Below are 14615 nucleotides of genomic sequence, written 5' to 3'. Positions count from 1 at the left end.
TGCAGCCCACAATACACGGGCACCGGCCGTGTGCATCTCGCATCACAGACCCATTCACTTCAATGGGTCCGCGGGTTTTCTGTCAGTGCCTCCGCACCACAAAAAAGTAGTGCATGCACTACTTTTTTGCGCTGCGGACAGATCACGGACCCATTCAAGTTGAATGGGTCTGGATCTGTCTACGGCCGCCGCACGGATGTTGCCATGCATTTGGGACCGCAAATTGCAGTCCCCAATGCATGGAACGGCCAGCACACGGTTGTGTGCATGAGCCCTTACACTGCTTGCCGTCTCGCAAGTGCAGTGTAATAAAAGTACTCACTCCATTCAGGTGTATGAGGTCTTTTTTTTTTTTTTTTTTTTGCAGGACAAATAGTATTTTCTATTGACACTATCTACTTTTGAATTTGATGTGCTGTAAAGCTGTAAAATCCAGATGGGGTGGAATGTAAAAAATAAATAAACCTGCCACAGTGTAATTACAGTGATACCACATTTGCAATTTTTTTTCTTTTAACCCCTTTAGGACCGGGCTCATTTTCACCTTAAGGACCAGGCCATTTTTTTGCAAATCTGACCAGTGTCACTTTATGTGGTGATAACTTTAAAACGCTTTGACTTATCCAAGCCATTCTGAGATTGTTTTTTCGTCACATATTTTACTTCACGACAGTGGTAAAATGGAGTTAAAAAAATTCATTTTTATTTATAACAAAAATACCAAATTTATCAAAAATTTGCAAACTTCCAAGTTTCAATTTCTATAATACATAGCAATACCTACAAAAATAGTTATTTACTTTACATTCCCCATATGTCTACTTCATGTTTGGATCATTTTGGGAATTACATTTTATTTTTTGGGGACGTTACAAGGCTTAGAAGTTTAGAAGCAAATCTTGAAATTTTTCAGAAATTTTCAAAAACCCACTTTTTGAGGACCAGTTCAGGTCTGAAGTCACTTTGTGAGGCTTACATAATAGAAACCACCAAACCACCCATTCTAGAAACTACACCCCTCAAGGTATTCAAAACTGATTTTACAAATGTCATTAACCCTTTAGGTGTTCCACAGGAGTTAATGGCAAATAGAGAACATTTCTGAATTTTGATTTTTTGGCAAATTTACAATTTTAATCCATTTTTTCCAGTAACAAAGCAAGGGTTAACAGCCAAACAAAACAATATTTAGTGCCCCGATTCTGTAGTTTGCAGAAACACCCCATACGTGGCCGTAAACTACTGTACGGGCACACGGTAGGGCGTAGAGGGAAAGGTGCGCCGTGTGTTTTTTGGAAGACAGATTTTGCTGGACTGGTTTATTTACACCATGTCCCATTTGAAGCCCCCCTGATGCACCCCTAGAGTAGAAACTCCATAAAAGTGAAACTACACTCCTCAAGGTATACAAAACTAGTTTTACAAACTTTGTTAACCCTTTAGGTGTTCCACAGGAGTTATTGGCAAATGGAGATTAAATTTGAGAATTTAAATTTTCTGGCAAATTTTCCATTTTAATCAATTTTTTCCAGTAACAAAGGTTAACAGCCAAAAACTCAAAATGTATTGCCCTGATTCTGTAGTTTGCAGAATGCAGGCATTTCCTGGCCGTACTGTAAAGTGGGGTCTATTAGAGGACGTCACCACTCCAGTAATGCCTGAAACTAGGTTTCTTGACTAGGCCCATGTGCAGCATGAGGCCCCAAAACGTCCTCATCTCGGCTGCACTGACCTTATGTCCAGCCACCGGCCCTAGCCAAAAAGGAGCCTGGGTGTTGAGCAATAAACTGTTGGGCGTACGGGTTCGTTTGCTCCACCAACAGATTCACAAAGTGGTCACTGAAAAAAAGACTAAAATAGTTATATTCAGTGAAGCCCCCTGTGTGAATCTGGATTCCTGCTTGGCCAACAAAATCAGGAATCACAGGCTCAAAATGCTCTGGGGTACACCAGACAAGTTCACCAGTAGGGGGCTCACGTGGGCTTATCTGGTGGGCCAGAAAACTAGTACGAGCTCCAGAGCTGCTCGTACTAGTGTGAGCCACAGGGTCCCGGGCATGGCGGTCCCCTTGCTCCGCCTTGGTGGCTCATCATCATCGCTTGATGATGAGGATGCGGATGACAAAAGGAAAGTGGGGGTCATCCTCATCCTCAATGGGACTCTCGGATTCGGAGGCAAGCAGGGTGTATGCCTCCTAGGCTGAGAACAGCCGGCGGGCCATAGGGGAGTGTGTGTGTGTGCGCGTGAAAACTTTATTCAGTGTGCGTGTGTGTGGGGAACGGGTGTTCGCATACTTTGCCCTACACCTAACAGAAAAAAAGAAACTAACCCAAAAAATTTGAAAATCCCCAAAAGTGTAAAAAATAAAAAAAAGATTCAAACGCGCTGATCAGCGGTACGAAGCTGATGAACGGTGGGATGGGCGATGCGCTAACAGTGGCCGAACGATAAGAGTGCCGGCCAGAGTCAGCGCATGAGAAAAACAAAACAAAACACTTGCGCCCCCCAAAAAAGTGTGTGTGGGGGTGGGGGGGGGGGGGGCAAGCTGCAGCACCCCTGCGGGGTCTAGGGTCGCACAGCTGAGTGCTGTGGACCCCAGACACCTGCTCCGTGTGCTAGACCACAATAAAAAAAAACTCCCCCCAACTCTCCCTCACTATCCCTGCCTAATCTATCTCTCCCAAAAACACTGATGTGTGCCTGATGGCACAAAAAAACTCACAGAACAGTCGGAAGCTCCTCTTTCTCTCGCTCCACGGACTTGTATGAGCGGGGAGAGGAGCTCCGGCAATTCAAAACTGCCGCCCGCCCAGCCAACCAATCAGAAGCGATCCTGAAAGGTGGCGTGACCGTCCTATTCCGGGGTTATCGGGTCACCAGAGACCCAAATAACCCGGCAACGCAGAAAACCGCAGGTTTGTACCAAGGTACACAGCATTGTACCAAGGTGCTTGCTCAATGATCCTTAAGTACCAGGAGGTTAATACTGAAAAAGATCATTTCAAAAAATATATTATTTTCTTTGCATCTCCATATTCTGATTCCCATTTCTGTTTTAGAATTATGTCTACGTTGATGACTGAGGGCTCATTTTTTGCATTGTGATCTGTAGTTTTATTATTTATACCACTTTGGAGTGTGTGGGTGAGTGGGTTTTTGATCACACTTTATTTTTATGAAGCAATGAAAAAAAGTCAAATTGGCCATTTTGATTTTTTTTTTTTTCCCGTTATATTGTCCACCCTGAGGGATACATATTTTAATAGTGATAGCTTTTTTTCAAAAGTGGCGGTGCCAAACAATTTATATTTTTACTTTATATTTATTTTTATCTTTATTTTGGAGAAAGAGGGATGATTTTAATTTTTATATTTTAAAAAGCCCTCCTAAGGGATCTGAACATGCAATCTTTAGATTGCTTCTCCTATAGACTGCTGTGAATTAGCATTTGCAGTCTAAGGGCTCATGCACACAAGTGTGTGTGCCCCGTTCCTGTATTGCGGACAGCAAACATCCCATTGACTTGAATGGGTCTGCAATCTGCAAGATACAGAGTGGTATGGAGCGGAGGCACGGATCAGAAGCCAACGGGAAGCAGTACAAGGTGCTTCCAAAGGATTTCTCTCCGTGCTTCTGCACCGCCTAAAAATAGAACGTGTTTTATCTTTTTGTGGTGCGGAACGTATATATTGCGGATCGCAGACCCATTAAAGTGAATTGGTCCGTATCTGCAAACTGCCTGCACTCGGCTGGTACCTGTGCATTGCGGACCACTATATGTGGTGCAGCACTCTTTGGGAAAGCCACCTCAGATGCTGTGGTTACAAAAGACCATGGCATCTGTCTGCGATTGGCATTATGGTCAATCACAGACATTAGCCCTGGTTCTCCTTAAAACGCAGGGCTAATGTCCAGAAACCCAGAACAGAACCTAAACAAACCTGTCTCAGCAAACTACACTTTGCTGAAACCGCTGCAGCTTTCTGGATTTCAGTTATCTCATCCAGCTGAGGTATCTGGGCGAGATATACACACCTTCCACCACAGTAGATATAGATAGATATAGAGATTTAAATACATACAGTAAATGATCATAGATCTCTCTCCATCTTCACACACATAATATATATACACACACACACTGTACACCTATGTACATATCCACACACATGTATGTATTTTATATATATCACATTGTGGGAAAAGCAGTAACCATTATTTAATGCCGGGAATGTAGGATTGCTATCATTATGTTGATTTCCCTATGTAGTTATTTGACTGGTGGACTGATGAGATGACACCTGAGGTGCTGTTGTCACTACGGCATCACAAGTAGGCAGAGATGTCATGTGACTGCTCCCCTGGAGACGCTTTGCTGTGATGCATGCTGGGATTTTTACTTTCACTTTGCAGCTGCTCCACCCACACAGCCTCTCATCAACGTGAGCATGCTATGCTGAATGCAGTAGAAAAATTATATATACACAGTATACCTCTCGGTTTTAGTTATTGTCTGGGGCAATTTATAGTTTTTTTTATACTTATGGTGGCCAACCCCTTTAAGATATACATCTGTGTCACAGGTTGTTAGGGGCCTCCATAGCATATTGTGCAAATAATATTGGACAAGAGGGGGTTTTGTTTGCTAAAATGTCAGACTCCTAAACATTGTGTGAATGGACCCATTATAGTCATTGGGGTTCGCTCAGAACCATTCCTTTTAGTTATGTGCCGCATCCGGCACTTTGGTTGGTGTGAATGCAGCTTTAATCCTTTCCTCCAGTGTGTCTTACTTTAAAAAAAAATATATATATATATAGCAGTTTGCAATCAAAAAGAAAAAAAAAAGTTTGCACTGTGATAATCTGAAAAGCGTCCACTATTGGTAACAAAACAATCCAAGGTCATAGAAACTGAGCCATTAATCTATGGGCAAATCATTACAAAATGTTGGTTACCAGGAACCGCTTCTTTAGGGCCTGAACCAGTGTTGTTTCTCACCGCTGCTGTGGAAAGCTCCAGCCTCTCGTTTGAGGAATAGGAATCAGCATCTGGTAAGTTATTCAGACTTCCGCCGTGATCTCCGTTGAGTGCATTGTTGTATTGCTCTATGGTCTTGTTCATTTCCTGCTGACTCTCCTGAAGCTGGGACAACTTACTTCGGGCCTGGACAAAGGAAGTTAGAAACGCGTTAATTAATTCATATCCTATAGAGCACAATTTGTGGCTACAATACCATTCTGTGTGGCAACCATGAGGGAATACATGCTGGCAAAAGACACAGCTGCCAAAAGTCACTAGCATCCTTCTGATGCAGCTTCAAATGTAACAATACGGCCTTCAAACCAGAAAAGATTGTGCACCCCTGCTCTTCTGAGATCAAGCAAGAGAGCAATTGCTGTTTCAGAAAAACACCACCAATCAAAACAGTGGATATGTCAATACATTTCTGAAATTAAATGTCATGAAACCAAAAGGATATGTATGCTATGCTAAATCAAAAGGTTCTTGATGTTTTAATACAGTCGATGCATCCTCAAAACCTACAGCTCTGACTCCCGACACGATTTCTAAAGTCAGAGCAGCTAGCATCATTATTATGGTCTTGTTTGTTTTTTGCTTAGATCGTTAGCTCATATATCTATCTGCTACAAAACCGGAGCTATGCCAGGAAAATGCAACCCTCCCCTCCTTCAGCTGACTGTGATCTCAGCCAACCTGCAGAAGGATAGGGGGACCAGTGGGGGACGTGTTGACAGGGTTCAGGAGGAAAGGAGAGAAAAAGATCCTTCTCAATCCCTGTCTAACTCATGGCCTGAGGGAAGGGTAACATGAACTTCTGTGCATGTTATCATTCCCCCTTCCCCACGAATCAGAGAGCATGCTATGACCCAGACATTTACCAGCATCTAGATCGTAGTGCCAAATAAGTCGCACCCAACACACAAGCATCAATAAAGTCTACATTGTACTCTGTCCCTTTCCGGTCCATACGCAATCTGGAGAAAAATAGTGAGACCACTTCTTTAGCGATACCCATGCATTGCCATATGTCATGCACAATATAAAGTTTTTTATGTGCAAGCTGATTAGTCATTTATATGCAGCCTCTGACCTTATGTGCCTTGCCACTATTTGCTACAGCTCAGCTTACAATCATTCATGCTGCAAAACCTTAACATTATCTACATGAAAGGGGTTTTCCTGGTACTTTTATATTAATAGGATAAGTCATCAATATCTGATTGGCGGTTGTCCGACACCCCCCATGATCAGCTGTTCGCCAGTAGCTCCCTAATGAAACTACAGCGCTCCCTCCATCGTGTAGAGCAGTGTTCCCCAACTCCAGTCCTCATGGCCCACCTGACGGTCATGTTTTCAGGATTTCCTTCCTGCATCAGGACTTACCTCAGGTATTTATTCTGTAGGATATTCTCAAATCATGACTGGTAGGTGGGCCCTGAGGACTGAAGTTGGGGAACACTGGTGTAGTGGGTAGAGTTGGTTAATGCAGTGCTGCTCCTATTCACTTCAATGCTTCAGTGCTGCAGTAATCTGCTCAGTGCACTACATAATGGATTGAACTGTGCAGTTCTGGCGCCGGAGCTACTGCAGAACAGTTAATCAGCAAATGTACAGGCTGTCAAACTCCCACCAATCAGAAACTGATGGCCTACCCTGAGGAGAAGTCATCAATATAAAAGTACTTTAAGGGTACAGCTATACTGGGAGGAATTTTGTTGAGAACACTCAGTGGAATTTTTGCTGTGGCTAAGTCGCAGATTTATCGCCGCATTCTCTCTGTTCATTGCAAAAGGTGAATTCCACAGCGAAAGTTGACATGCTGTGGCTTTATGATCACTCTGCAGTTTTTCTTTTTGACAGGTGGATAGGATTGTTCAGATCTCATGCACTATTCTGATACTGCAAAAAGCGGAGATCCACAAATCTGTTGCAGCAAATCTGAATGGACATCCCCCTTTTTTCCTTCCCACATTCCAATAGCCATAACATTTTTTGTTCACACTTATTTTTTGCAGGACAAGATGCATTTTTTAACGGCACCATTTAATTTACCATGTTTTGTATTGGAAAATGGGCAAAAAAATATTTTGTGGGGTAAAATTGAGAAACACAAAAAAACAAAACATAATGCCGCCAAGGTTTTTTGAGTGCTGACATTACGCCGTTCACTGTGTGTTAAAAATGACATGACGTCCTTATTCAGCAGCTCAGTACGATTACAGCCATACCAAATTTGGATATTTGGTTTTATTACTTAAAAAAAATTATTATATTTTCTTTGCATCACTATTTTCCCGTGGGTCAGTAAACAAATCACAGAAACAAGCACTAGTTTGATCCATGATGTAGACCAAGCAAGCCCATTGAAGTCTATGGGTCAGTGAAAACCATGGACACAACATGGATGGCATCCATGTTGCGTCCGTTTTTCACTGAAGAATGACAATATATGCTTTGGAAATTAAATTTCAGCTGAGCAGCGCCCGTGGATTACAGATGACACACGGAAGGTAAAAAAGGACACACAGAACAAAACACGGATCCTTCACGGATGAAGCAAGAGCACTTTGTTCACGGATGAAAACTGACATGCAAATGTGGACGAGTCCTTATAGTATTACATTTGACCATTCAAGTAATTGGCGCTCCATGTAGTTTATGGACAGGCTGAGTCCAACACAAGAGCCGTTGCTTGTTAGGGCTCATCCAGATGGGCAATGTTCTCGCCTGATGCTGTCCAGTTTTAAAACATACAGCACCCATAATGAAGGACCCATTATTGTGAAAGGGACAATTCACATGGACAGTGGGTGGGTGCAGAGAAAATCTCAGCCATCTCTATCATGATCTGATTTTCCTGCAAGATTCACCATGGGCCCTGTTGGACACTGTGGTATATGTCACGTGACAGATGCGGAATAGAATTATGGCTCCCGCTATAAACAGAGGCCACAACGCAGATGTGAGCAGAGCCTTAATAATTGATTTATTGTTTGCCATTTTATATTTTCAACTCAAAATAAGAGCTTGTCCTACTGTCAGTGAAATACATTGCACGAGAAAAGTGTTACAAGGTATCAAAAATAGGCTGAGGAGGATGAAAACCAGACAAACCACATCCTTGAAGAAGCAACGTTTAAAAGGTTAAAAACAGCAGCCTTGCGCATAGACTAAAATATAAGACACGAGCAGCTCTTATGACAGCCTGGTCAGACTGTGATAGTCTGGAAGACTTCACATGATCCTAAAGTTTGCAATTTTTATGTTTTTTTCCCCCATACATTAAACCTATGCTTGTAAACATGGAGCATAGAATTTAATTATTGAATTTAAGTGGGGAAAACAGGGATGCAAAAAAGACGTCTGTGGCATGCATGGTATTCCACTACTTTCACTAAAGAATCATGCCCTTACCAATACTATCAGGGCTACTATCAGACTGTAACAACCTGTACTGCACTACAAAACCCATGCAAAGACAGGTGAACGATTTATGATTTTTTTTCTTCTAATTTTATACAGGTTTCTGACACTTTTTGAAAAAGTTCTCAAAATAACTTTAATACCCCACTAGGGATGAGCGAATCGACTTTGGATGAAACATCTGAAGTCAATTTGCATAAAACTTAGAATACTGTACGGAGCGAGCAGTACAGTATTACAGTGTATTGGCTCAGATGAGCCTAAGTTATTACTTCTACTTTCCACTGTTAAAAACCTTTTCCCGAAACTTGGAACCGAAACCAAGTTCCGTACAGTATTCAAACGAAGATTTATGCAAATCGACTTTGATTCGTACATCACTTTTCCCTGCCCATTCCTTGAGAAGTGATTTGCTTGTGCTCTGTTCAGGTAGCCAGGAATTGACAATAATGTTTTTCCTAAAAGGTGTCCGGGCTGTGTAGCTGCACATCGGGGCCACTTCTTGGTCTTGCTTTAAAGCTGACAATTTAACTACCACAGAACCGGAGATACAGCCATCAGAAACACAACTCAGTGAGCTGTATCTCTGACTTTATGGCAGCTAGAACTGCGATCCAGTCTTGTTTTAAAGCTCAAATTGAAGCTTAGTGTAGCCTGAGATATTAAAGGTTAAAGCAGCTATCCCCTCTTCAGCTGGATGTGATTTCAGGAGGATGGGTTGTGGGGGGCAAGTGGGGGACATGCAGACAGACTGCAGGGAAGAGAGAGAGATCATTTCTTCTTGTGCAACTGTACATGTAAAACTTTACAATCTCCCTTCCATCATCAATCAGATAGAACATGTGCACTCCGATTGTTATAATGGGGGGAGAGGTCTTTTTTTTTTTTCAGAAAAGGAGTGAGAAAATGAGCACTCTCTGAGCCTAATTAGACCATTGATTAACACCAGGTCCCAGATGTTTACCAGTGTCCAGATCACACTGTCAAATCAGTCACACCAAACACTTGCACCACACACAGACAAACATCTATAAAGTTTCTATTCTACACTGTCCCTATTCTGTCCATACCCGATCTTTAGTGTAAAATATGCAGACCTTATCTCTAGCAATACCTATTACATACTGCAGTATCCATCATCACTACACAAAAATCTATGAAAACATTTCTGGAAGTCAGACATTTTCTCTCAATGACTGTCATCATAAACTATTGTTTTTAATTTATTTTACCAAACAAACAAGGTTAAGCTGGGTTCCTCCATAGGGTATGGCACAAGTTGGCAGCACTGAAATATGTATAGGGGATATATTGGGTGGTTCTCTCCTTGGGGAGAGAGCGCCTTAATCAGTGTGAGGAGACTTATAGGCCCTACATGTTACTCTGGAATTCTAGGAAGAAAGGGATGCAAATTAGCTCTTAACAAGCCTCTAATGCCAGCAGATGTAAGGCAGCTAATAAGTCAATGCTTGACCCTTTAAATAGTGCTTAAAACATGAATCTGATATTAAATAAGCCAGCACCTCATCTGCAGTCAAAGGGGATATATTGTTTATGGCTTTGTGGTTATTTGCTTCTCCATAAGAGCTCATTCAATTACACTTGTTCACACATGAGGCCTTTGCATAATTTTTGGCTGCATCAAAAAACTATAAAATCACAGGATTTATTTTAAAAAAAGGCCACACAGAAGAACAAGGCCACAAAACTCAAAATAAAAACAAACTACTGGTGTTAAATAACAATCTGTGTTAGCCTGTGTTAAGCCACAACCGCAAAACCACATCCCCTAAAAAGCTATCAAAATGGTACCAATGAAAACTACAATTCATCAATTATTTTGTAAAAACAAGAGTTTTTAGTGAGCAAGTTGTAATGGGAAGTGGGTCTGGACCCACTTTACCAACTAACCGGTTTGAGTTTGGGCTTTCTCTAAGGGTGTCATCCTGTCAGTCCCCTGGTTTTCACTCTTGAACCCCTACACAGGGATCTGGTCTTCCCTGCAGGGAAGGCACCAGGCTGCTACCTCTTGACAGTCCCGGTGTAGTTGGTGGCTGACTCACGAGGTCACCAATGCGGAGCACTGAGGAATCAGGCAAAATACGTAGTCAGAAACAGGCCAAGGTCAGGGCAGGCAAGAGTTCCTTCTGTATCTAGGAAACTGGTCCATGGTCAAGTAAGGTAGCAATGGTTCAATACAGTAGTGAGGCTGAAGTCAGGATAATCAGAGTAAAAGGCAGGCAGAGGTTCAGTATACGGGCAGACAAACAAATAAGTAAATTTTTGCTGGAAAACTAGTGGGAAAAAAGATCCCAGAATAAATAGAAAGGCTGAAACAAATACTCGATTGAATAGAGTAATTTGACACAAAAAATGCTTGATGCAAATTTTTTGAATCGAGGACTTGTTTATGCCATGTGACCATGGAGCGGGAGTGAAGAGCTTTATACTACTCACCGCTCTGTGATCACCCGCCGGCTCGCGCGATACACTATCCTCCTGACACATAGTCAGGACATAGAGCACGTATGCGTGCACTATGATCTGACGCTGCGTGACAACAGGATGACAGAAGACAGATGAGTTGTGGAGTGGCGCCCCTACAGGTGAGGTAAGTATTAAAGGGCTGCTGGAGACTAGGAGCGGAGATGATGGCACTGGGGGAGCAGAGGGCACGCTGGCATCGGAGGGGATGATGGCACAGAGGACTGATGGCATTGGGAATAGATGGGACAGAGGACTGATGGCACATAGAGCTGATGGCACAGAGGACTGATGGCACATAGAGCTGATGGCACAGAGGATTGATGGCACCTAGAGCTGATGGCACAGAGGATTGATGGCACTGGGGGGAGCTGATGGCCCTAGAGGACTGATGGCATGGGGGGAGCGATGGCACTGGGGGGAGCTAATGGCACAAAGGAACAGAGGACTGATGGCACTGGGGGGGGCTGATGGCACTGGGGGGGTCTGATGGCATGGGGGGAGCTAATTGCACAGAGGACTGATGGCACAAAAGGTTGATGGCATAGGGGGGTGATAGCACTGGGGGACTGATGGCACAGAGGACTTATGGCATGGGGAGAGCTGATGGCACAGAGGATTGATGGCACTGAATAGGTGATGGCACTGGGGGGTAGCTGATGGCATGGGGGGAGCTGATGGCACAGAGGACTGATGGCACGGGGGTCTGATGATGGCACAAGGGGGTCTGATGACATTTAATAAAGGAAAATGTAATTTTTTTATTAGTTTTTTCTTATCAGAGTACTCGATTAATCATTGGATTGAATCGATAGATTACTTGACTACTAAAACAATCGATAGCTGCAGCCTTAATTTAGATCTAAGGGCCCTTTCACACTTGCGTTGTCCGGATCCGGCATAGAGTTCCGTCGTCGGGGCTCTATGCCGGAAGAATCCTGATCAGCATTATCCTAATGCATTCTGAATGGAGAGAAATCCGTTCAGGATGCATCAGGATGTCTTCAGTTCTGGAACGGAACGATTTTTGGCCGGAGAAAATACCGCAGCATGCCGCGCTTTTTGCTCCGGCTAAAAATCCTGAAGACTTGTCGCAAGGCCGGATCCGGAATTAATGCCCATTGAAAGGCATTGATCCTTAAACGTCGTTTCGGCGCATTGCCGGATCCGACGATTAGCTTTTTTTAGAGTGGTTACCATGGCTGCCGGGACGCTAAAGTCCTGGCAGCCATGGTAAAGTGTAGTGGGGAGCGGGGGAGCAGCATACTTACCGTCCGTGCAGCTCCCGAGTGACGTCAGGGCGCCCCAAGCGCATGGATCACGTGATCACATGGAACACGTCATTCATGCGCACGGGGCGCTCTGACGTCATTCTGGAGCGCCCCGGGAGCCACACGGACTGTAAGTATACTGCTCCCCCGCTCCTACTATGGCAACCAGGACATTAATAGCGTCCTGGGTGCCATAGTAACACTGAAAGCATTTTGAATACGGATCAGTCTTCAAATGCTTTCAGTTCACTTGCGTTTTTCCGGATCCGGCGTGTAATTCCGGCAAGTGGAGTACACGCCAGATCCGGACAACGCAAGTGTGAAAGGGCCCTTAGTCAGCAACTGGACTGGGTGCAAGGAGGAAGGTTAATTCTTGCTGTATTACAGAGAAGTTCATTGACTACTGGCCCTAATAGAGACAGAGAGGAGCAACATCCGTGCCTAACCAGGATAGCAGGGCACTGGTGAACACGGACCACCACCGTAACAGCAAGAAGAAGAACATACAGTATCTCACAAAAATGAGTACACCCCTCCCATTTTTGTAAATATTTTATTCTATTTTTTCATGGGACAACACTGAAATTATGACACTTTGATACAATGTAAAGTAGTCAGTATACAGCTTTATAACCGTGTAAATTTGGTGTACTCTCAAAATAACTCAACACGCAGCAATTAATGTCTAAACCACTGGCAACAAAAGTGAATACACCCTTAACCACTTCAGCCCCGCTAGCTAAAACCCCCTTAATGACCAGGCCACTTTTTACACTTCTGCACTACACTACTTTCACCGTTTATTGCTCGGTCATGCAACTTACCAACCAAATGAATTTTACCTCTATTTCTTCTCACTAATAGAGCTTTTATTTGGTGGTATTTTATTGCTGCTGACATTTTTCACTTTCAGCTGTAAAATGTAGCAAAAAAAAACGACATCCATATATAAATTTTTCGCTAAATTTATTGTTCTACATGTCTTTGATAAAAAAAAAAAATGTTTGGGTAAAAAAAAAAAAAATTGAAATGTGAATTTCCGCTTTTTGAAGCAGCTCTGACTTTCTGAGCACCTGTCATGTTTCCTGAGGTTCTACAATGCCCAGACAGTAGAAAACCCCCACAAATGACCCCATTTCGGAAAGTAGACTCCCTAAGGTATTCGCTGATGGGCATAGTGAGTTCATGGAAGTTTTTATTTTTTGTCACAAGTTAGCGGAAAATGATGATTTTTTTTTTTTCCTTACAAAGTCTCATATTCCACTAACTTGCGACAAAAAATAAAAAATTCTAGGAACTCGCCATGCCCCTCACAGAATACCTTGGGGTGTCTTCTTTCCAAAATGGGGTCACTTGTGGCGTAGTTATACTGCACTGGCAATTTAGGGGCCCATATGTGTGAGAAGTACTTTGCAATCAAAATGTGTAAAAAATGGCCTGCGAAATCCGAAAGGTGCACTTTGGAATGTGTGCCCCTTTGCCCACCTTGGCTGCAAAAAAGTATCACACATGTGGTATCGCCGTACTCAGGAGAAGTTGGGGAATGTGTTTTGGGGTGTCATTTTACATATACCCATGCTGGGTGAGAGAAATATCTTGGCAAAAGACAACTTTTCCAATTTTTTTTATACAAAGTTGGCATTTGACCAAGATATTTATCTCACCCAGCATGGGTATATGTAAAATGACACCCCAAAACACATTCCCCAACTTCTCCTGAGTACGGCGATACCACATGTGTGACACTTTTTTGCAGCCTAGATGCGCAAAGCGGCCCAAATTCCTTTTAGGAGGGCATTTTTAGACATTTGGATGCCAGACTTCTTCTCACGCTTTAGGGCCCCTAACATGCCAGGGAAGTATAAATACCCCACATGTCACCCCATTTTGGAAAGAAGACACCCCAAGGTATTCCGTGAGGGGCATGGCGAGTTCCTAGAATTTTTTTTTTTTGGGCACAAGTTAGCGGAAATTGATTTTTTTTGTATTTTCTCACAAAGTCTCCCTTTCCGCTAACTTGGGACAAAAATTTCAATCTTTCATGGACTCAATATGCCCCTCACGGAATACCTTGGGGTGTCTTCTTTCCGAAATGGGGTCACATGTGGGGTATTTATACTGCCCTGGCATTTTAGGGGCCCTAAAGCGTGAGAAGAAGTCTGGAATATAAATGTCTAAAAAATTTTACGCATTTGGATTCCGTCAGGGGTATGGTGAGTTCATGTGAGATTTTATTTTTTGACACAAGTTAGTGGAATATGAGACTTAGTAAGAAAAAACAAAAACAAAACAAAAAATTTCCGCTAACTTGTGCCCCAAAAAATGTCTGAATGGAGCCTTACAGGGGGTGATCAATGACAGGGGGGTGATCAGGGAGTCTATATGGGGTGATCACCCCCCTGTCATTGATC

General features: G+C 43.0%; 1 protein-coding gene across 4 annotated transcripts in view; it reads right to left on the bottom strand.

Moving 5' to 3' along the window:
• The window catches only part of EPS15L1 (epidermal growth factor receptor pathway substrate 15 like 1), a 243741-nt gene that overhangs the window by 87807 nt on the left and 141319 nt on the right, over window positions 1–14615 (bottom strand). For all 4 annotated transcript variants that reach the window (XM_044270441.1, XM_044270433.1, XM_044270447.1 and 1 more), the window contains one exon: window positions 5003–5167. In XM_044270441.1, coding sequence (XP_044126376.1) covers window positions 5003–5167 — 165 coding nt within the window. The remainder of the gene's footprint in view (window positions 1–5002; window positions 5168–14615) is intronic.

The sequence above is a fragment of the Bufo gargarizans genome, chromosome 1, assembly GCF_014858855.1.
Source record: "Bufo gargarizans isolate SCDJY-AF-19 chromosome 1, ASM1485885v1, whole genome shotgun sequence".
Classification (NCBI taxonomy): domain Eukaryota; kingdom Metazoa; phylum Chordata; class Amphibia; order Anura; family Bufonidae; genus Bufo; species Bufo gargarizans.
Note: the sequence above shows the minus strand (reverse complement) of the source record. Positions and strands in the feature narration are given on the sequence as shown.